General features: G+C 52.1%; 1 protein-coding gene across 1 annotated transcript in view; it reads right to left on the reverse strand.

The window, feature by feature from the left end:
- PPP1R16A (protein phosphatase 1 regulatory subunit 16A) overlaps positions 1 to 22,217 on the reverse strand; it is a 155,453-nt gene extending 133,236 nt beyond the window's left edge. The window contains exons 1-2 of the mRNA XM_088464131.1: positions 22,119 to 22,217; positions 20,880 to 21,475 (exon numbers count right to left, since the gene is read on the reverse strand). Coding sequence (XP_088320257.1) covers positions 20,880 to 21,129 — 250 coding nt within the window. The 5' untranslated portion in view covers positions 21,130 to 21,475; positions 22,119 to 22,217. The remainder of the gene's footprint in view (positions 1 to 20,879; positions 21,476 to 22,118) is intronic.
- Between the last annotated feature and the right edge of the window lie 1,615 nt (positions 22,218 to 23,832).

Below are 23,832 nucleotides of genomic sequence, written 5' to 3' on the forward strand. Positions count from 1 at the left end.
ATACCCCTTAATGTACGCTAATCACCGTACATTTATACCACTTACTATATGCCAATCACCGTACATTTATACCCCTTACTGTATGCCAATCACCGAACATTTATACTGCTTACTGTATGCCAATCACCGTACATTTATACCCCTTACTGTATGCTAATCACCCTACATTTATACCCCTTCCTGTATGCTAATCACCATACATTTATACCCCTTACTGTATGCTAATCACCGTACATTTATACCCCTTACTGTATGCTAATCACCGTACATTTATACCCCTTACTGTATGCCAATCACCGTACATTTATACCCCTTACTGTATGCTAATCACCATACATTTATACCCCTTACTGTATGCCAATCACCATACATTTATACCCCTTACTGTATGCTAATCACTATTCATTTATACCCCTTACTGTATACCAATCACCATACATTTATACCCCTTACTGTATGCCAATCACCATACATTTATACCCCTTACTGTATGCTAATCACTATTCATTTATACCCCTTACTGTATGCCAATCACCGTACATTTATACCCCTTCCTGTATACCAATCACCGTACATTTATACCCCTTACTGTATGCCAATCACCATACATTTATACCCCTTCCTGTATACTAATCACCGTACATTTATACCCCTTACTGTCCGCCAATCACCGTACATTTATACCGCTTACTGTACGCCAATCACCGTACATTTATACCCCTTACTCTACGCCAATCACCGTACATTTATACCCCTTACTGTATGCTAATCACCGTACATTTATACCCCTTACTGTATGCTAATCACCGTACATTTATACCCCTTACTGTATGCCAATCACCGTACATTTATACCACTACCCCTTACTGTATACTAATCACCGTACATTTTTACCCCTTACTGTATGCTAATCACCATACATTTATACCCCTTACTGTATGCCAATCACCGTACATTTATTCCCCTTACTGTATGCCACTCACCGTACATTTATACCCCTTACTGTATGCCACTCACCGTACATTTATACCCCTTACTGTATGCCAATCACCGTACATTTATATCCCTTACTGTATACCCCTTACTGTATGCTAATCACCGTACATTTATACCCCTTACTGTATGCCAATCACTGTACATTTATACCCCTTACTGTATACTAATCACCGTACATTTTTACCCCTTACTGTATGCTAATCACCACACATTTATACCCCTTACTGTATGCCAATCACCGTACATTTATTCCCCTTACTGTATGCCAATCACCGTACATTTATACCCCTTACTGTATGCCAATCACTGTACATTTATACCCCTTACTGTATACTAATCACCGTACATTTTTACCCCTTACTGTATGCTAATCACCATACATTTATACCCCTTACTGTATGCCAATCACCGTACATTTATTCCCCTTACTGTATGCCAATCACCGTACATTTATACCCCTTACTGTATGCCACTCACCGTACATTTATACCCCTTACTGTATGCCAATCACCGTACATTTATATCCCTTACTGTATACCCCTTACTGTATGCTAATCACCGTACATTTATACCCCTTACTGTATGCCAATCACCGTACATTTATATCCCTTACTGTATACCCCTTACTGTATGCCAATCACCGTACATTTATATCCCTTACTGTATACCCCTTCCTGTATGCCAATCACCGTACATTTATATCCATTACTGTATGCTACTCACCGTACATTTATACCCCTTACTGTATGCTACTCACCGTACATTTATACCCCTTACTGTATGCTAATCACCGTACATTTATACCCCTTACTGTATGCCAATCACCGTACATTTATACCCCTTCCTGTATACCAATCACCATACATTTATACCTCTTCCTGTATGCTAATCACCGTACATTTATACCCCATTCTGTATACTAATCACCGTACATTTATACCCCTTCCTGTATACTAATCACCGTATATTTATACCGCTTACTGTATACTAATCACCGTACATTTATACCGCTTACTGTAGGCCAATCACCGTACATTTATACCCCTTACTGTATGCTAATCACCCTACATTTATACCCCTTCCTGTATGCCAATCACCGTACATTTATACCCCTTCCTGTATGCTAATCACTGTACATTTATACCCCTTACTGTATACTAATCACCGTACATTTATACCACTTACTGTATGCTAATCACCGTACATTTATACCCCATTCTGTATACTAATCACCGTACATTTATACCCCTTCCTGTATACTAATCACCGTATATTTATACCGCTTACTGTATACTAATCACCGTACATTTATACCCCTTACTGTATACTAATCACCCTACATTTATACCCCTTCCTGTATACTAATCACCGTACATTTATACCCCTTACTGTATACTAATCACCGTACATTTATACCCCATTCTGTATACTAATCACCGTACATTTATACCCCTTCATGTATACTAATCACCGTACATTTATACCGCTTACTGTATGCCTATCACCGTACATTTATACCCCTTACTGTATGCCAATCACCGTACATTTATACCCCTTACTGTATGCCAATCACCGTACATTTATACCCCTTACTGTATGCCAATCACCGAACATTTATACCGCTTACTGTATGCCAATCACCGTACATTTTACCGCTTACTGTATGCTAATCACCGTACATTTATACCCCTTACTGTATGCTAATCACCGTACATTTATACCCCTTACTGTATGCCAATCACCGTACATTTATACCCCTTACTGTATGCTTATCACCGTACATTTATACCCCTTACTGTATGCCAATCACCGTACATTTATACACCTTACTGTATGCCAATCACCGCACATTAATACCGCTTACTGTATGCCAATCACCGTACATTTATACCCCTTACTGTAAGCCAATCACCGTACATTTATACCCCTTACTGTATGCCAATCACCGTACATTTATACCCCTTACTGTATGCCAATCACCGCACCCTACATTTATACCCCTTACTGTATGCCAATCACCCTACATTTATACCCCTTACTGTATGCCAATCACCCTACATTTATACCCCTTACTGTATGCCAATCACCGTACATTTATACCCCTTACTGTATGCCAATCACCGTACATTTATTCCCCTTACTGTATGCCAATCACCGTACATTTATTCCCCTTACTGTATGCCAATCACCATACATTTATACCCCTTACTGTATGCCAATCACCGTACATTTATACCCCTTACTGTATGCCAATCACCGTACATTGATACAACTTACTGTATGCCAATCACCGTACATTTATACCCCTTACTGTATGCCAATCACCGTACATTTATACCCCTTACTGTATGCTAATCACCATACATTTATACCCCTTACTGTATGCTAATCACCGTACATTTATACCCCTTACTGTATGCCAATCACCGTACATTTATACCCCTTACTGTATGCCAATCACCGTACATTTATACCCCTTACTGTATGCCAATCACCGTACATTTATACCCCTTACTGTATGCCAATCACCGTACATTTATACCCCTTACTGTATGCCAATCACCGAACATTTATACCCCTTTCTGTATGCCAATCACCGTACATTTATACCCCTTTCTGTATGCCAATCACCGTACATTGATACCCCTTACTGTATGCTAATCACCGTACATTTATACCCCTTACTGTATGCCAATCACCGTACATTTATACCCCTTACTGTATGCCAATCACCGTATATTTATACCCCTTACTGTATGCCAATCACCATTCATTTATACCCCTTACTGTATGCCCCTTCCTGTATGCCAATCACCGTACATTTATACCCCTTACTGTATGCCCCTTCCTGTATGCTAATCACCGTACATTTATACCCCTTACTGTACGCTAATCACCGTACATTTATACCACTTACTATATGCCAATCACCGTACATTTATACCCCTTACTGTATGCCAATCACCATACATTTATACCCCTTCCTGTATGCTAATCACCGTACATTTATACCCCTTCCTGTATGCTAATCACCGTACATTTATACCCCTTACTGTATGCTAATCACCATACATTTATACCCCTTCCTGTATGCTAATCACCGTACATTTATACCCCTTCCTGTATACTAATCACCATACATTTATACCCCTTCCTGTATGCTAATCACCGTACATTTATACCCCTTCCTGTATACTAATCACCATACATTTATACCCCTTACTGTATGCTAATCACTATTCATTTATACCCCTTACTGTATGCCAATCACCATACATTTATACCCCTTACTGTATGCCAATCACAGTACATTTATACAGCTTACTGTATGCCAATCACCATACATTTATACCCCTTACTGTATGCTAATCACCGTACATTTATACCCCTTACTGTATGCTAATCACCGTACATTTATACCCCTTACTGTATGCTAATCACTATTCATTTATACCCCTTACCGTATGCTAATCACCGTACATTTATACCCCTTACCGTATGCTAATCACCGTACATTTATACCCCTTACTGTATGCTAATCACCATTCATTTATATCCCTTACTTTATGCTAATCACCGTACATTTATACCCCTTACTGTATGCCAATCACCGTACATTTATACCCCTTACTGTATGCCAATCACCGTACATTTATACCCCTTACTGTATGCCAATCACCGTACATTTATACCCCTTACTGTATGACAATCACCGTACATTTATATCCCTTACTGTATGCTAATCACCGTACATTTATACCCCTTACTGTATGCTAATCACCATACATTTATACCCCTTACTGTATGCTAATCACCGTACATTTATACCCCTTACTGTATGCCAATCACCGTTCATTTATACCCCTTACTGTATGCTAATCACCGTACATTTATATCCCTTACTGTATGCCAATCACCGTACATTTATAACCCTTACTGTATGCCAATCACTGTACATTTATACCCCTTACTGTATGCCAATCACCGTACATTTATACCCCTTACTGTATGCTAATCACCGTACATTTATACCCCTTACTGTATGCTAATCACCATACATTTATACCCCTTACTGTATGCTAATCACCAAACATTTATACCCCTTACTGTATGCTAATCACCATACATTTATACTGCTTACTGTATGCTAATCACCGTACATTTATACCCCTTACTGTATGCCAATCACCGTACATTTATACCCCTTACTGTATGCCAATCACCGTACATTTATACCCCTTACTGTATGCCAATCACCGTACATTTATACCCCTTACTGTATGCCAATCACCGTACATTTATACCCCTTACTGTATGCCAATCACCGTACATTTATACCCCTTACTGTATGCCAATCACCATACATTTATACCCCTTACTGTATGCTAATCACCATACATTTATATCCCTTACTGTATGCCAGTCACCGTACATTTATACCACTTACTGTATGCCAATCACCATACATTTATACCCCTTACTGTATGCTAATCACCATACATTTATATCCCTTACTGTATGCCAATCACCGTACATTTATACCCCTTACCGCATGCTAATCACCGTACATTTATACTACTTACAGTATGATAATCACCGTACATTTATACCACTTACTGTATGCCAATCACCGTACATTTATACTACTTACTGTATGCTAATCACCGAACATTTATACCCCTTACTGTATGCCAATCACCGTACATTTATACCCCTTACCGCATGCTAATCACCGTACATTTATACTACTTACAGTATGATAATCACCGTACATTTATACCACTTACTGTATGCCAATCACCGTACATTTATACTACTTACTGTAGGCCAATCACCATTATTTAATCCTGCATATTAGCTAAGTAGGCAGATATTAGATCATTTACAAAAAAAAATATGAGATATGGTAAGAACTTACCCTTGTTATCTCTATTTCTACGAAGTCCATAGGGTTCCACAGGATACCTTGGGGTATAGGTGTGACGTCAGTCGCAGGGCACCAAAGAGTTAAGCTTTCAGCCTCCCAGGATGCACTAGGTCCCCCTCCTATACCCCGCCCCCGGGCCAAGACACCTCAGTTAGTTACCAAGCCATAGGCCGGAGGAGGAGAAGGAAGAGAGAGAACAAAGATCTGGACACATACAAGAATCACATTCTCACCAGAGGGAGACGGAAAACCGGTGACCAGAGCAAAGCCCATCTGCAGCACAGGTGCGACAGGGCGGGAGTCCTGTGGAACCCTATGGACTTCGTAGAAATAGAGATAACAAGGGTAAGTTCTTACCATATCTCATATTTTCTACTTCAGGGTCCATAGGGTATCCACAGGATACCTTGGGGATGTCCCAAAGCAGTATCCTTTAAGGGTGGGGACGCTCCTGTGCAGAAAGGAGAATCCGCCGCCCGAAGGAAGCATCCTGAGAGGCGAAGGTGTCAAACCTGTAATACCTCACGAAGGTATGGACAGAAGACCACGTAGCAGCCTTGCAGATCTGAACTGCCGAGGCACCACGTCGAGCTGCCCACGAAGGACCCACAGACCTAGTGGAATGAGCCTTCAGAGAAGGAGGGACCGGTAGGCCTTCATGAAGATAAGCTTCAGAAATAGCCATACGGATCCAGGCTGCCAAAGTTTGCTTTGAAGCAGGCCAACCCTTTTTACGGAAGCCAAAGAGGACAAACAAAGCGTCCGACTTCCTAAACGAAGAAGTGCGGTCAACATAAGTCCTTAAGGCCCGCACAACATCCAAAGAGGCCTCACCCACGGAAAGACCCGGTGAGTTAAAGGCCGGAACAACTATTTCCTCGTTAATATGAAACTGGGAAACAACTTTGGGAAGAAACTCGGGCCGAGTGCGGAGCACTGCCCTGTTCCCATAAAAAACCAAGAAAGGGGGTCTACAAGAAAGAGCCCCTAACTCAGAAACACGTCTGGCCGAAGCAATGGCCAGAAGGAAAACAGTCTTAGCTGTTGTCCATTTAAGATCCACTGAGCCCAGTGGTTCAAACGGCGGTCCTTGGAGAGCCCTCAGGACCACAGCCAAATCCCAAGGCGCCACAGGTGGAACAAAGGGCGGCTGAATGCGGAGAACACCCTGCATAAAGGTGCGCACATCCGGGATTGTAGCAATCCTACGGTGAAACCAGACAGATAGGGCCGAAACCTGTACCTTCAAAGAAGCAAGGCGAAGCCCATGATCTAGTCCCGCTTGCAGGAAGGCGAGAATCAGAGACAGACGAAACTCCCGCGGTGCATAACCTCTCGGTCGACACCACTGGAAGAACGTATGCCACACGCGATGGTATATCCTCGCGGAAGACGGTTTCCGAGCTCGTAACATGGTACGCACCACAGAGCTGGAAAACCCCCGGGACCTCAGCATGGCCGTCTCAACAGCCACGCCGTCAAAGACAGCCGAGTCAGGTCCGGGTGAAGGCAAGGACCCTGAGACAGAAGGTCCGGTCGTAGCGGCAACCGCAGAGGAATGTCCACGGACAGACCCTGAAGGTCTGAGAACCAGTGCCGTCTGGGCCACGCGGGAGCTATCAACAGGAGCGTCCCTCCTTCCTGTTTGAATTTCCGGATTACCCGTGGAAGAAGGGAGACCGGAGGGAACAGGTATGCGAACCGGAACGTCCACCGGACGGACAGAGCATCCACCAGAGACGCCCCTTCGTCTCTTGTGCGAGACCCGTACACCGGCAACTTGTTGTTGTGCCGGGACGCCATGAGGTCGATTTCTGGAAGACCCCACCTGTCCACCAGTAGTTGAAAAACGTCCGGGTGCAGGGACCATTCCCCCGGATGAACGTCCTGGCGACTTAGAAAGTCCGCCTCCCAATTGAGCACTCCCGGGATGAAGACCGCTGATATGGCCGGAAGATTGCGCTCCGCCCAAACCAGGATCCGAGAGACCTCTACGAGAGCCGCCCGACTGCGAGTTCCTCCTTGCCTGTTTATGTAGGCCACGGTGGTAGCATTGTCCGACTGGACCTGCACCGGGCGACCCTGGAGAAACCGCTGTGCCTGCTGGAGAGCATTGAAGACCGCACGGAGTTCCAAGATATTTATTGGAAGCTCCGCTTCTGTCGGCGTCCACCTGCCCTGGAACAAGTGTGGACCCGAAACTGCTCCCCAGCCCCGAAGACTGGCGTCCGTTGTCAACAGGACCCAATTTGGAACCCAGAACGGACGTCCCTTGTTGAGGTGGGTCGTCTGTAACCACCACGTAAGGGACAGGCGAACCTCCTGGGTGAGCACAATCGTCTGGGACTTCAGAGACTGAGTCAGCCCGTTCCACTTGGACAGGATCAGGTGCTGCAGAGGTCTGGAGTGAAACTGGGCGTATTCCACCATGTCGAACACCGACACCATGGAGCCCAGTAACCTCATTGCCGAGTGTAAGGACACCCGGCGGCTGTGCAGACAACTGCGCACCCTTGACTGTAAAGCAGAGATCTTGTCCTCCGTCACGAAGATCCTTTGCTGTCCCGAGTCCAATAAGGCTCCAAGATGCAGAATCCTCCGAGACGGGATTAGAGTGGACTTCTGCCAGTTGATTAGCCAGCCGTGCCGTTGCAGCAGTGCAATGGTCAGGTCCAAGTGGCGTAACAGGAGCTCTGGAGATCCTGCCACCAATAACAGGTCGTCCAAATACGGCAACATGCGGACTCCCTGCAGCCGCAGAGAAGCCGCCATGACCGCCATCACCTTGGTGAAAACACGTGGTGCTGTTGCCAGGCCAAAAGGTAACGCCCGAAACTGGAAGTGGTCGCTGCTGATTGCAAACCTGAGGAACTGTTGATGGCGCCAAAGAATAGGGACATGCAGGTAAGCGTCCTGTATGTCCAATGACACCAAGTAGTCCCCAGGTTCCAGCGCCAGAATGATGGACCGTAGGGTCTCCATCCGAAACTTCGGGACCCGCAAAGACTTGTTGAGTGCTTTGAGGTTGAGAATCGGACGATATGACCCATTGGGTTTCTGTACCAAAAATAGATTTGAATAGAAACCCTGGCCCCTCTGGGAGAATGGAACCGCCACTATAACTCCAGCCTGGAGCATAGTGTGCAATACCTTCCGCAGCTCCGTAGCCTTGTTCCGGTCTGATGGGAGACCCGTGGTGAAGAAGCGAGCCGGGGGTCTGTGCCGGAAGGAGAGGGCGTATCCGTGGGAAACCACCTCCAGAACCCAAGTGTCTGTCGTAGTGGTCGACCAACACTGGGCGAACTGTAGCAGGCGGCCTCCCACCCTGGGATCCCCCAAAGGGAGGCCCGGACCGTCAGGCCGCAGGCTTGTCATCTGGCTTGGGGGCCGGACGTCTGGTACTCCATGCCTGCTTCCGGGGCTTGACCGATTTCTTAGGGCCAGCCTGTCGAGGAAACGACTGTGGTTTGGGCCTGCCCTGGGCCCTAGATGACCGAAAGGACGATGGTCCCGAACCAGAAGGAGCAGCGGCCGACGGGAGACAGGCAGATTTGGCTGCCGCCAGCGTGGCCACAATGTTATCCAGATCCGGACCGAAGAGAACTTCTCCGGTAAACGGCAACGCTTCCAGACCTTTCTTGGAATCTGCGTCCGCCTTCCAGGATCGCAGCCACAAGGTGCGACGAGCAGCTACCGCTGCTGAAGAAATTCTAGACACCAGAGTACTAATGTCATAGAGCCGCCTCGTTGATGTAGGAGTTGCCAATCAACTCCGCCTGATCGGCCGGACAGTCGGATTCAAAAGAAGCCTCTAATGAATCCGCCCAGCGCTCCATCGCTCTGGCAACCCAGCAAATGGCCATAGCCGGCCGTGCTGCCCCCCCTGCAAGGGAATAAGCGGACTTCAGGCAGATTTCTACCTTGCAGTCCGTAGCATCCTTAAGGGAGGACATGGATGGCATCGGCAATGTGGCACTACGGACAAGACGGGTCACGTGAGAATCCACCTGTGGAGGGGATTCCCACTTCGCAAAATAATTATCCGCGAACGGATAAGCCACCGCCAGGCGTCTCTGCGGCTGGTATCTTTTGCCAGGTTGTTTCCACGCCTCCTCTAAATGGTCCACCAACTGACCCGAAAGAGGAAAGACTGTGGCATCGCCCTTCACATCTTTGAAAAAGGCATACTTAGATTTAGCCGCTGGGGGAACTTCGTCCTCAATCACCAAGGCTGTGCGGACTGCCCGAATAAGTCCAGGAATATATACTTTGGACTTAGCATCAGCGTCCTTAGTATGGAGAGGTTCCTGATCGTAAGGATCTAGAATCTCCCCATCATCAGACGTCCCTTCGTCATCCTCATAAGGAGCGGACAGAGACGCCACCGGCCTTTTATGAGACCGCATCACAGACTCCCCTTGCAACACATCCGACAAGTGCTGTACAGAACTCGTCAGGGAGTTAACCCACGCTGGCTCCTGAGAACCCGGGAGCGGGGAAATAGGGAGACTGTGGGGTACCACCAATTGTCGTGGGAACCCCTGCATGGGTGACGACACCACAGACTGCTGGGACAAACCCATCGGAGTAAACGGGGGCTGCGGAGCTAACTGGCCCACTAAAGCTGTTAACGCCTGAGCGAAACAAGCCCAGGGCGGCTCCTGTACCGGTGCTGTAACCGTAATAGGCCGCGCCATGGACAAACACTGCCGGCAAAGGCCCTCCGCGCTACCCTCCCCCTCCGCTAACGGTACTTTGCACGTGGTACACTGTAGCCGGAGGGGAAAATCACTTTCAGACATGATGGCACCACGTATGTGACCTCTCTCACCAATTAAGTATTAAATAGGCGAGAGACCACCCTGCAGCACCGCACCGCAAGGGCTTTAGCAGAAAGAACAGGGACAGTAATAAAGCTGACAGTTTAGAGAAGAAAAGTTACAGGCAGCGCTAGCACAGTCACATACAATGCAGAAAAATAACAATTCCTGCACTAACAGCGCTGATCACTCAACTACACAGACACAGGGCCTGGTAGGACACAGCGCTGCATACACAGACCTGACCACAGCGGAGGAGAGGTATGCGGGGGGACCCAGACCACGATGCTTCCGTCCAGCGCTTCCAGCAGCGTTCACCATGCGTTCTGGAGAAGATGGCCGCCGAGGAGCAGAGAGGAGGCTGGCCTGGGGGAGGAGCGCTGCCACAGGACCAGTCGGCAGCATGCAGAGAGGGCTGTGTGCAGCGGGGGAGGCGCCGGCTGTGAGACAGGGAAGGCGCGCTCCCCTGGCATGCATTTAACCCCTGGGACGCCGCAGCGCTACCGCTCTGCTGCGGTCCGCTGTCCCAGGGGGTAGTGGAAGCGCAGGTTGGTCGCCTGGCTCCACGCTGCAGCCAGTCCCCAGGGAGCCCCCTGCCTGGGGACTTAGGACCATGTGATCAGCGGGGACCCACCGCGGGACCCCGCTGCTTACCTCTGTCCCCCTTGAATCCGGCCATGGTCCGGAGCATCTGGGGTCACCGCTAGCTGTGACCCCAGACGCCCACCAGCATCCCCGGATCAGTACCGGCGTTCTGGTACCGGCGGGGTGTAGGGAAGACAGCATGGACGTCAGGACTGACTGTCCATGCTGTTCATCCAGTTGTGCAGCCACAGCTGCATGAAGAATAAGCTTCAGGGGCTCTTCTAGCCCCCACTCCAACAGGTGCACCCGACTCCGGCCGGGCACCAAACTAAACTGGGGTGCCTTGGCCCGGGGGCGGGGTATAGGAGGGGGACCTAGTGCATCCTGGGAGGCTGAAAGCTTAACTCTTTGGTGCCCTGCGACTGACGTCACACCTATACCCCAAGGTATCCTGTGGATACCCTATGGACCCTGAAGTAGAAAAATGGATAAACTATAAAATTATTTGCACAGGGAGAGGGCTTTGGAAATTTTGCTATGGGGCCCCCGTAGGTCTTGCTATGCCCCTGATGCCAGTGATCATCATACAGTACAGAGAGCATCTCAGTCACCACCATAGAGACCAGCTTGGTTACCACCATAAACTACAGAGATTATTCCAGGGACTGCCACACATTAAACTGAGCATCATAGTTACCACCATACATCCCAGTGACTGCCATACTGGACAGCCTCCCTGTGACTGCCATACTGGACAGACAGCCTCCCTGTGACTGCTATACTGGACAGACAGCCTCCCTGTGACTGCCATACTGGACAGACAGCCTCCCTGTGACTGCCATACTGGACAGACAGCCTCCCTGTGACTGCCATACTGGACAGACAGCCTCCCTGTGACTGCCATACTGGACAGACAGCCTCCCTGTGACTGCCATACTGGACAGACAGCCTCCCTGTGACTGCCATTCTGGACAGACAGCCTCCCAGTGAGTGCTGTACTGTGCAGACAGCATCCCAGTGACTGCCATACAGTACAGACAGCATTCCACTGAATGTCATATGGTCCACTGAGCATCAAGGTATTGCCATACAGTACATCATAATGTATATAGCACCCCAGATTTGTAGCATGATCACTTCTGGATGACAAGCTCATGGAAGAGCCCCCTGACCATAGCCCGTGTCCCACAGACTGTGTGGAGACCAGCATGGGAGATCACTAAGCTTGTTGCCCATTTCCTGTTACATGTTGGACAAAACAAATTACATACATCTTCCAGTGACGCCTACGACCAATCCGCCCGCCTGTTTAGGTGCATAGTTATTCTAGTCTACATCAGTATTGTAAGTAATTGTTTCCTATAGTATTGGTTTAAGTTACTATATAGAGCAGTGATTTTCAACCTTTTGTAACTCGCGGCACACTACACAAGATTTTAAAATTGCCAAGGCACACTATCCGGCGATGCGGTGTGCGCGGACTATGAAAAAACACACTACATTAGTTCCCACAGGAACAAAACAATCCCATTGGCCCCCACAAGAATAAAACAATCCCATTGGCTGGCCTAACAGAAAAAAAAAACCACATTGCTCCCCACAAAAAAAACAACCATACCACATTGCGCCCCACAGAATTGCTCCCCACAGAAAAAGAAACCTATGGATGGCCCCACAGAAACAAAAAACAAAACAAAACACATTGTTCCCCACTAAATAGGCAAATATATGGCTGGATAATATATGGCTGGTACCCACGAAGAAGAAAAAAAATGTCTGGTCGCCACAAAACCCACATTTCTTCCCCCCTTGTCACTCACACTGCAGCAGGATCGCGTGCGGGCGGACATCCAGGCAGGCTGCAGAGCCTGCCTGGACAGAGCGCGGGCTGGCTGATTGGCGCAGGGCGTTGGCTGGCAGAGCGGGCTGGAGGGCAGTGGACAACGCGGCGTGCGTGACCTGTGATGTCACGCCGCCGCATCTTTGCAGGTCACTACCCGGTCGCGCCTGAGTCTCCCAGAAAAGCTCAGCGGCCCGGGATGCTGAAGTACAGTAAAATGTGCCCGGTGGCTCTGACAGCCCTGCGGCACACTTCACAACCGGCCACGGCACACTAGTGTGCCGCGGCACACCGGTTGAAAACCGCTGATATAGAGGTATGCTTTCTAATAAGCTGCCACTAGTTATAGTTAGTACTCTGCAGACTAGAGAAGGAGAATGCCACATTAAGTGTCCCTGAGTTAGTTTATTCACAATTGTATTCTGATTGCCGGCAATGTAAATAGCGTGTGATAAAGGGATCTTCATATGTAATATTACCCTCACCCCATGTATGAGAAATACAATGACTGGATGCCCCTGTACCAATAACCTAAACCCGTATCACCAATAGTCCAAGATATACCAAACATTCCCACCTAGAGGAGCCCCCACGTCTAATGTCTGCTGTGACCCAGGACCCGGCGTTACCACTGACAACAGACAGCCTTCAGGTTACGCACCCAGACACAGGTTCACCTGGCCGAGGGTTGGCTCACGCATCTATTACCCAGAGCTATTCAATTATAGACCTATGATCAACCCGCAAGCAAATGCCAGGCAGCAGTTATCGCTCATTCTGCTGGCACACAGATCGCGGAAGTCAACCAGCAGCTAACGGAATGTGCCCCCATGTCTGTAAATGAGCCCCGTCACCCACTGGTCCATGTATAATAATACGTTTATATGCAATGTCCGATTCCAAAAACTCCTCATTCCTGCAATTCATGAGCCCACCATTCCGTCATGGTCACCAAGACGCCATTTGTCTGTCTCTTGCTTGGACCCGTAAATAGATCAGAGGCATGGTGGAGCACAGGTAAATAATATTCCTTGTTGTATCTTCTATCCACACCAATAATATGGGGGGGTGGATTCAATGTAATGGCATTAACGTGCCCCCGGAGTGCAGTCTGTGACCCATATCTTTGCCAATGTTTCCTCGCAGCCCATACAGGTGCCCAGGATAATAGTGAAGCATGCCATACTCAGCCAGGCATCACCGGTAACCGAACTCCTTCTTACGCATTTACTCTCGGGTGAAATATGTTTTCATGGCTTCATTACTGTTTACTTGTAAATTGCTGTTAATAAATCTAATTAATGTCAGACCTGGGGGGGTTGAGGCTAATGCAAATCCTGAGCAAGGGACAAGGCTCGAAATAAGAAACCAGCCAAGAATGCTCTATAATGAGTCCCCTCCTCTACCGCCTGCAGGGGGCACATTCCTCTACAGCAGGGGTTCTCAACTCCAATCCTTCACTTCCACCAACAGGTCCTATTTTCAGGATTGCCTTAATCATGCACAGATGAGTTGATCTATTTTTCTGGGTCTAATTGTCTCACAGAGAGAAACAATGACCTGCTGATGGTTCTTCCAGGCTGGGGTGGAGAACCCCTGTCCTGTATGGTACAGAGAAATACATGTATCCTCCTGGTAATACATCCGGTAATGGGAATTAGTAATAACCTAGGTTATTTCAAGTGAACCCGCAGCAACCCGGGATATTGCTCAGTGTGAAAGGACCCAGTTAAAATAACCCGGGTTGAGCCGCCTGGCATTTCCACCCGGCTCGCGGTGCAGTATGAACGAGTAACCTGGGTCTATGTGACGGGGAAGAGATGATCTCAGCTCGGCACATGATGGGGGTGACATCACCGATCCGGCAATGAGCCAGGTCGAGGCGACAGTCTGAAAGGGGTCTCAGCCGGGTCACACCCAGGGTGGACCGGTGTGCAAAATTCCGGGTGCGACCCAGCAATGCCGCGTGAAAGGGGTAAAACATTGTATAAAGATTCCTCAGCACCAGCAAGTACACGTACACGTGAGATGTCATACGTCATACATACAGAATGATCAGGGTGCAGGTCTCGCGCTCAGAACCTGTCCGACTCGCGCTTTTTGTCACTTAGTGCGCTTGCGTCCCTTTTCGCGATGCGCGACTTTTATTCCTGGCAAGTCGCGCATACGACAAGGAGGGATTATGGAGCAGGCATGTAGACGCGAATCAAGTCAGGCGCACGGACGGGACATGGGCACATGACGGCCAGACACAGGGACGTATTATGTACACTCTCCGGCCACTTACTGTACTGCGCATTTGTTACCTAGGTAACGTTGGTCACATCTCACGTTTGCAGCCAACTCCGCATAGGTAGAAAAACCGCAATCGTCTTATTCTACAGTCGCATTTTCCGTGTAACGCTGAATGAGGACCGCTATGACAACTGACATATACAGCGCTAAATGACTATCATGTATTGCTGTATCAGCGCTGTGCGCAGGCCAGCGCCGGGCAGTGACTCCATCAGGTGTCCGCCCTAAGGGTTAATGCACGAATTCTGCTGTCACCAGTAGACAAATCCATGTGCCCCGGGACAGGCACAGCGCGTGCTACCGCAGATTAGTGTATCCCGTTGCTATAGGGACATTAATGAGTGAGAACTTGTTGTAACGCTCGGGACAGCACACTGTATAACGGCAGCAACTCGCCATGCGCCCTCCCACTTCCTGCCACCGTATCCCGGACAGAAAACAGGACATTCCGCAGGACGCAGCATGCCACCCCTTCCCTGCCAGCGGCGAGACAACTGCAGGTCACTCACCCAGAGCCCAACAGCCCCAGAAATCCAATAAAGGGAAACGCAGGGAGATCCTGAGGAGCTGGCCTCACGTGACACCATCTGGAGCAGACATGACCCGCAGATGGTGACAGAGTGACATCATAGGGGTGACATGTGCTCTGTGATAAGCCAGGGACAGAGGAGATGACACTCGAGACCATGGCGGACAAGGATATCTCAGCGTGACTAGTACGTGTGTGTGCACTCTATAGTGATAATGCCCTAATGATGGGCATGCGAGAGGGAATCACATCTGTGCCAAGGGGCATAAACGTGGCATGTGTTCTCTTGAAGCGAGTCCTTAAATGGATGAACCCTGTTGCGGTCTGTAGGTGCCCCCATGTGCCAGCAGTGGTAAGAATATGTAGAATAGGTGTCCCCCCACCCAGTGCCAACTCGTGTAGATGTGCCAAGTCTGTGCTTATTATGGCCGTGGCACTGCCAGCACCTGCGGTGCGCGTTTGCCTAAAAACGAGCTACACGTCACCAGGAGGGATAAGAAGCCCTTCCCGCAGGCAGCTCTGTGACATGAGAGCTGGGATCTAGTATTGCATAGAACATGTAACAGGTACTGTGCACACGCGCACTAATCCCATTAATCCTGCATGGTGCACCCAACGTCACTCTAACTGGGATCAGAACGCCATCAGCAGTGTCACACTTATCACCCTCGCCAGTAGTGCACACATACCCGCAGGGGGAGGGGAGGGGGGGTTAGGGAGGTGGGCAGGGAGGGTAGGTGGGCCGTAGCCTCGCCAGTAGTACACACATACCCGCAGGGGGAGGGGGGGTTAGGGCGGTGGGCAGAGAGGGTAGGTGGGCAGCAGCCTCGCCAGTAGTACAAACATACCCGTAGGGGGAGGGGAGGGGGGTTAGGGAGGTGGGCAGAGAGGGTTGGTGGGCAGCAGCCTCGCCAGGAGTACAAACATACCCGCAGGGGGAGGGGAGGGGGGTTAGGGCGGTGGGAAGAGTGGGTAGGTGGGGGAGGGGGCAGAGTGGGTAGGAGGGAGAGGGGGCACAGTGTAGGTGGAGGAGGGGGCAGAATGGGTAGGTGGGGGAGGGGGGCACAGTGGGTAGGTGGGGGAGGGGGGCATAGTGGGTAGGTGGGGGAGGGGGGCATAGTGGGTAGGTGGGGGAGGGGGCACAGTGGGTAGGTGGGGAGGGGGCACAGTGGGTAGGTGTTGGAGGGGGGCACAGTGGGTAGGTGGGGGAGGGGGGCATAGTGGGTAGGTGGGGGAGGGGAGCATAGTGGGTAGGTGGGGGAGGGGGGCACAGTGGGTAGGTGGGGGAGGGGGGCACAGTGGGTAGGTGGGGGAGGGGGGCACAGTGGGTAGGTGGGGGAGGGGGGCACAGTGGGTAGGTGGGGGAGGGGGCACAGTGGGTAAGTGGGGTAGGGGGGCACAGTGGGTAGGTGGGGGAGGGGGGCACAGTGGGTAGGTGTTGGAGGGGGGCACAGTGGGTAGGTGTTGGAGGTGGCAGAGTGGATAGGTGGGGGAGGAGGCACAGTGGGTAGGTGGGGGAGGGGGGCAGCCTCGCCAGGAGTACAAACATACCCGCAGGGGGAGGGGAGAGGGGTTAGGGCGGTGGGCAAAGAGGGTAGGTGGGCCGCAGCCTCGCCAGCAGTACACACATACCCGCAGGGGGAGGGGAGGGGGGGTTAGGGAGGTGGGAAGAGTGGGTAGGTGGGGGAGGGGGCAGAGTGGGTAGGAGGGAGAGGGGGCACAGTGTAGGTGGAGGAGGGGACAGAATGAGTAGGTGGGGGAGGGGGGCACAGTGGGTAGGTGGGGGAGGGGGGCACAGTGGGTAGGTGGGGGAGAGGGGCACAGTGGGTAGGTGTTGGAGGGGGCACAGTGGATAGGTGGGGGAGGAGGCACAGTGGGTAGGTGTTGGAGGGAGCAGAGTGGGTAGGTGGGGGAGGGTGGCAGAGTGGGTAGGTGGGGGAGGAGGCACAGTGGGTAGGTGTTGGAGAGGGCAGAGTGGGTAGGTGGGGGAGGAGGCACAGTGGGTAGGTGTTGGAGGGAGCAGAGTGGGTAGGTGTTGGAGGGAGCAGAGTGGGTAGGTGTTGGAGGGAGCAGAGTGGGTAGGTGGGGGAGGAGGCACAGTGGGTAGGTGTTGGAGGGAGCAGAGTGGGTAGGTGTTGGAGGGAGCAGAGTGGGTAGGTGGGGGAGGAGGCACAGTGGGTAGGTAGACTGACACTCTATATCCAGGAACCATACAGACATGTAATTGGCTCTGGCATCTCAGCTATTGGAGTCTGGGTGAAGTAACCCCTGGATTGCTGGCCAGTGACACGTACACAGGGAAGATGGGATGCGGTGAAGGAGGTGTGAGGTGAGTCCAGTTACATCACGTTCACCTCCGCCCTCTAATTACTGTGCGACCCGGAGCGGTACCTCCAACGACACACCGTACCGTTACTATCTATGCTGTTGCACCCCCTGCACACACCGTACCGTTACTATCTATGCTGTTGCACCCCCTGCACACACCGTACCGTTACTATCTATGCTGTTGCACCCCCTGCACACACCGTACCGTTACTATCTATGCTGTTGCACCCCCTGCACACACCGTACCGTTACTATCTATGCTGTTGCACCCCCTGCACACACCGTACCGTTACTATCTATGCTGTTGCACCCCCTGCACACACCGTACCGTTACTATCTATGCTGTTGCACCCCCTGCACACACCGTACCGTTACTATCTATGCAGTTGCACCCCCTGCACACAACGTACCGTTACTGTCTATGCAGTTGCACCCCCTGCACACAACGTACCGTTACTATCTATGCTCTTGCGCACCCCCTGCACACACCGTACCGTTACTATCTATGCAGTTGCACCCCCTGCACTCACCGTACCGTTACTATCTATGCTGTTTCGCACCCCCTGCACATACCGTACCGTTACTATCTATGCTGTTTCGCACCCCCTGCACACACCGTACCGTTACTATCTATGCTGTTGCGCACCTCCTGCACACACCGTACCGTTGCTATCTATGCTGTTGCACCCCCTGCACACACGTACCGTTACTATCTATGCTGTTGCGCACCTCCTGCACACACCGTACCATTAATATCTATGCTGTTGCACCCCCTGCACACACCGTACCGTTACTATCTATGCTGTTGCACACCCACACTGTACCATTACTATCTATGCTGTTGCGCACCCCCTGCACACACCGTACCGTTACTATCTATGCTGTTGCACCCCCTGCACACACCGTACCGTTACTATCTATGCTGTTTCGCACCCCCTGCACACACCGTACCGTTACTATCTATGCTGTTTCACACACCGTACCGTTACTATCTATGCTGTTGCGCACCTCCTGCACACACCGTACCGTTACTATCTATGCTGTTGCGCACCCCCTGCACACACCGTACCGTTACTATCTATGCTGTTGCACCCCCTGCACACACCGTACCGTTACTATCTATGCTGTTGCACCCCCTGCACACACCGTACCGTTACTATCTATGCTGTTGCACCCCCTGCACACACCGTACCGTTACTATCTATGCTGTTGCACCCCCTGCACACACACCGTACCGTTACTATCTATGCTGTTGCACCCCCTGCACACACACCGTACCGTTACTATCTATGCTGTTGCACCCCCTGCACACACCGTACCGTTACTATCTATGCTGTTGCACCCCCTGCACACACCGTACCGTTACTATCTATGTTGTTGCACCCCCTGCACACACCGTACCGTTACTATCTATGCTGTTATGCACCCCCTGCACACACCGTACCGTTACTATCTATGCTGTTGCGCACCCCCTGCACACACCGTACCGTTACTATCTATGCTGTTGCGTCCCCCGCACACACCGTACCGTTACTATCTATGCTGTTGCGCAACCCCTGCACACACCGTACCGTTACTATCTATGCTGTTGCGCACCCCCTGCACACACCGTACCGTTACTATCTATGCTATTGCGCACCCCCTGCACACACAGTACCGTTACTATCTATGCTGTTGCGCACCCCCTGCACCCACCGTACCGTTACTATCTATGCTGTTGCACCCCCTGCACACACCGTACCGTTATAGCGTTCCCGCTAGGCTGTTTTAGCGGGGCGCGGCGCCCTGCCCTCCTTCTGGAGGGAAAAAAGCACCCTGCCCTCCAGGAGGAGGGCAAAAAGCGCCCTGCCCTAACAGCCTGCGGGAGCCATTCTCACCCGCGGGACGCAGTGTCCCGCTGGTGGAGAAACATGCGGTGACCCAGTCACCGCCGGAGAATAGACGCCGGGCGCATGCGCCCGGTATCTATTCTCACTGTCTGCAGGGCTTGGGGGCTGCCCGGCGTGTCCGTAAGTGCCGGGCACGCCCCCAAGAGTCACGAAAAGGGGACGCGTCTTATAGACACGCCCCCTTTTCCAATGACCACGCCCCCTTCTCGGGCGCGCGCGCCTTCGGCGCGCGCACGGGCATGCCCTCTCTAGCTCCGGCGCCCTGCCTCCCACCGGAGCTAGAGGGAACACTACGTTACTATCTATGCTGTTTCGCACCCCCTGCACACACCGTACCGTTACCATCTATGCTGTTGCGCACCCCCTGCACACACCATACCGTTACTATCTATGCTGTTGCGCACCCCCTGCACACACCGTACCATTACTATCTATGCTGTTGCGCACCCCCTGCACACACCGTACCATTACTATCTATGCTGTTGCACCCCCTGCACACACCGTACCGTTACTATCTATGCTGTTGCGCACCCCCTGCACACACCGTACCGTTACTATCTATGCTGTTGCGCCCCCTGCACACACCGTACCGTTACTATCTATGCTGTTGCGCACCTCCTGCACACACCGTCTATGCCTTCACCTTGGCAATCTGAAACAGCGCGCTTACCTTCCTCGATGTCGTTCCGGGCAGCGGCCTCCAGGAGGGTGACATTTTGGGGGAACATTACTCTGCGCTCCTCTTTGCTCCCCTGATTCTTCGGACGCCCCTTGACCTTCTTGCTTTGCCCTTCTTTCTCCGCTTGCGCCCACTTCTTTAGCTGCTGCGTTCGCCGTTTCTGCGCATGCTTCAGTCTTTCCTGCGTGCTCATGCGGCTGACCACTGGCATCTCTGACAGCAGCTCCATGTGGTCCGCCATGATAAGGATGGCTGCCTGGGGGCCTATTAGAGGGCACAGCGAGGGAAGGTAACCCTCAGGGCAATAACGTCAGCGATAAAGCGGGAACTCCGCTTCGCACAAGGCACACAGCCCACTCCAGCAGGGTGCGCAGGATAAGGGGGCGACACCACCTGCAACAGCATGGCATGAGAGGGCTCCGCTGTAAGTATGCCGCACACAGGCACCAATACACTTAGCCCACAGAGCTAGCAATCATTATGGGGCAGCACAGGGATGTCCTGTCTCCTGGTGTCAGGGTCCATCCATCTGACTGCTGGTGATGTCGGGATCAGTCCCCCCTCTGGGTGTCACATTCTGGGGGCACCTGCAGGAGACAAAGAGTCAGTGAGTAGGGGGGAAGGGTAACTAGGGGGGGAGGATGACTGGTGGGGTAACTAGGTGGGGGTGACTGATGGGGTAACTATTGGGGGGGATGACTGGTGGGGTAACTAGGGGGGTATGACTGGTGGGTTAACTAGGGGGAGTAGGATAACTGAGGGGTGGCAGGGTAACTGGTGGGGTAATAGAAGGGGGCAGGATAACTGGGGTAACTGAAGGGTGGTAGGGTAACTGGTGGGGTAACTGAGGGGTGGTGGGGTAACTGGTGGGGTAAGAGGGGGGAGGATAACTGGTGGGGTAACAGAGGGGGGAGGATAACTGGTGGGGTAACAGAGGGGGTAACTGGTGGGGTAACAGAGAGTGGAGTAACTGAGGGTGGGACAGCTGGTGGGGTAACAGAGGGGGGGATAACTGATGGGGTAACTGAGGGGGGGGGAATAACTGGTGGGGTAACTGAGAGATAACTGCTGGGGTAACAGAGGGGGGCAGGGTAACTGGTGGGCAGAGGGTTGGCAGGGTAACTGCTGGGGTAACAGAGGGGGCAGGGTAACTGCTGGGGTAACAGAGGGTTGGCAGGGTAACTGCTGGGGTAACAGAGGGGGGGCAGGATGAATTATGGGGTCACCTACCTGCTGCTGCCTGTCCCCCGGGGGAGCGCTGCGGGAGCTGCTGCTCAGTGACTGGCGGCGGCTCAGGCTCAGGCTCTGGGTGACACTGGGAATGTGAGAGCCGCTTCCTGTAGCCGCCCCCTCCGGCCATCACCAACCAGGAAACGTGCGGGAGGGGGAGGGAGGAGGAGGCCGCGGCTCAGTCACCCCCGACCGGCTCCCGTCCTCACAATCCCCTTCCCCAACCGTCCCCTGTGCCTCCTCCTGCGTACCCCTCACTGCCTCCTCATCACCTCAGTGCCTCCTCATCACCTCACTGCCTCCTCATCACCCCTGTGCCTCCTCCTGCGTACCCCTCACTGCCTCCTCATCACCCCTGTGCCTCCTCCTGCGTACCCCCCTGTGCCTCCTCCTGCGTACCCCTCACTGCCTCCTCATCACCCCTGTGCCTCCTCCTGCGTACCCCCCTGTGCCTCCTCCTGCGTACCCCTCACTGCCTCCTCATCACCCCTGTGCCTCCTCATCACCCCTGTGCCTCCTCCTGCGTACCCCTCACTGCCTCCTCATCACCCCTGTGCCTCCTCCTGCGTACCCCTCACTGCCTCCTCCTGCGTACCCCTCACTGCCTCCTCATCACCCCTGTGCCTCCTCCTGCGTACCCCTCACTGCCTCCTCATCACCTCAGTGCCTCCTCATCACCTCACTGCCTCCTCATCACCCCTGTGCCTCCTCATCACCCCTGTGCCTCCTCCTGCGTACCCCTCACTGCCTCCTCATCACCCCTGTGCCTCCTCCTGCGTACCCCTCACAGCCTCCTCATCACCCCTGTGCCTCCTCCTGCGTACCCCCCTGTGCCTCCTCCTGCGTACCCCTCACTGCCTCCTCATCACCCCTGTGCCTCCTCCTGCGTACCCCCCTGTGCCTCCTCCTGCGTACCCCTCACTGCCTCCTCATCACCCCTGTGCCTCCTCATCACCCCTGTGCCTCCTCCTGCGTACCCCTCACTGCCTCCTCATCACCCCTGTGCCTCCTCCTGCGTACCCCTCACTGCCTCCTCCTGCGTACCCCTCACTGCCTCCTCATCACCCCTGTGCCTCCTCCTGCGTACCCCTCACTGCCTCCTCATCACCTCAGTGCCTCCTCATCACCTCACTGCCTCCTCATCACCCCTGTGCCTCCTCATCACCCCTGTGCCTCCTCCTGCGTACCCCTCACTGCCTCCTCATCACCCCTGTGCCTCCTCCTGCGTACCCCTCACAGCCTCCTCATCACCCCTGTGCCTCCTCCTGCGTACCCCCCTGTGCCTCCTCCTGCGTACCCCTCACTGCCTCCTCATCACCCCTGTGCCTCCTCCTGCGTACCCCCCCTGTGCCTCCTCCTGCGTACCCCTCACTGCCTCCTCATCACCCCTGTGCCTCCTCATCACCCCTGTGCCTCCTCCTGCGTACCCCTCACTGCCTCCTCATCACCCCTGTGCCTCCTCCTGCGTACCCCTCACTGCCTCCTCCTGCGTACCCCTCACTGCCTCCTCATCACCCCTGTGCCTCCTCCTGCGTACCCCTCACTGCCTCCTCATCACCTCAGTGCCTCCTCATCACCTCACTGCCTCCTCATCACCCCTGTGCCTCCTCATCACCCCTGTGCCTCCTCCTGCGTACCCCTCACTGCCTCCTCATCACCCCTGTGCCTCCTCCTGCGTACCCCTCACAGCCTCCTCATCACCCCTGTGCCTCCT

Source organism: Taudactylus pleione, unplaced genomic scaffold (genome assembly GCF_031769625.1).
Source record: "Taudactylus pleione unplaced genomic scaffold, aTauple2 ptg001597l, whole genome shotgun sequence".
Lineage (NCBI taxonomy): Eukaryota > Metazoa > Chordata > Amphibia > Anura > Myobatrachidae > Taudactylus > Taudactylus pleione.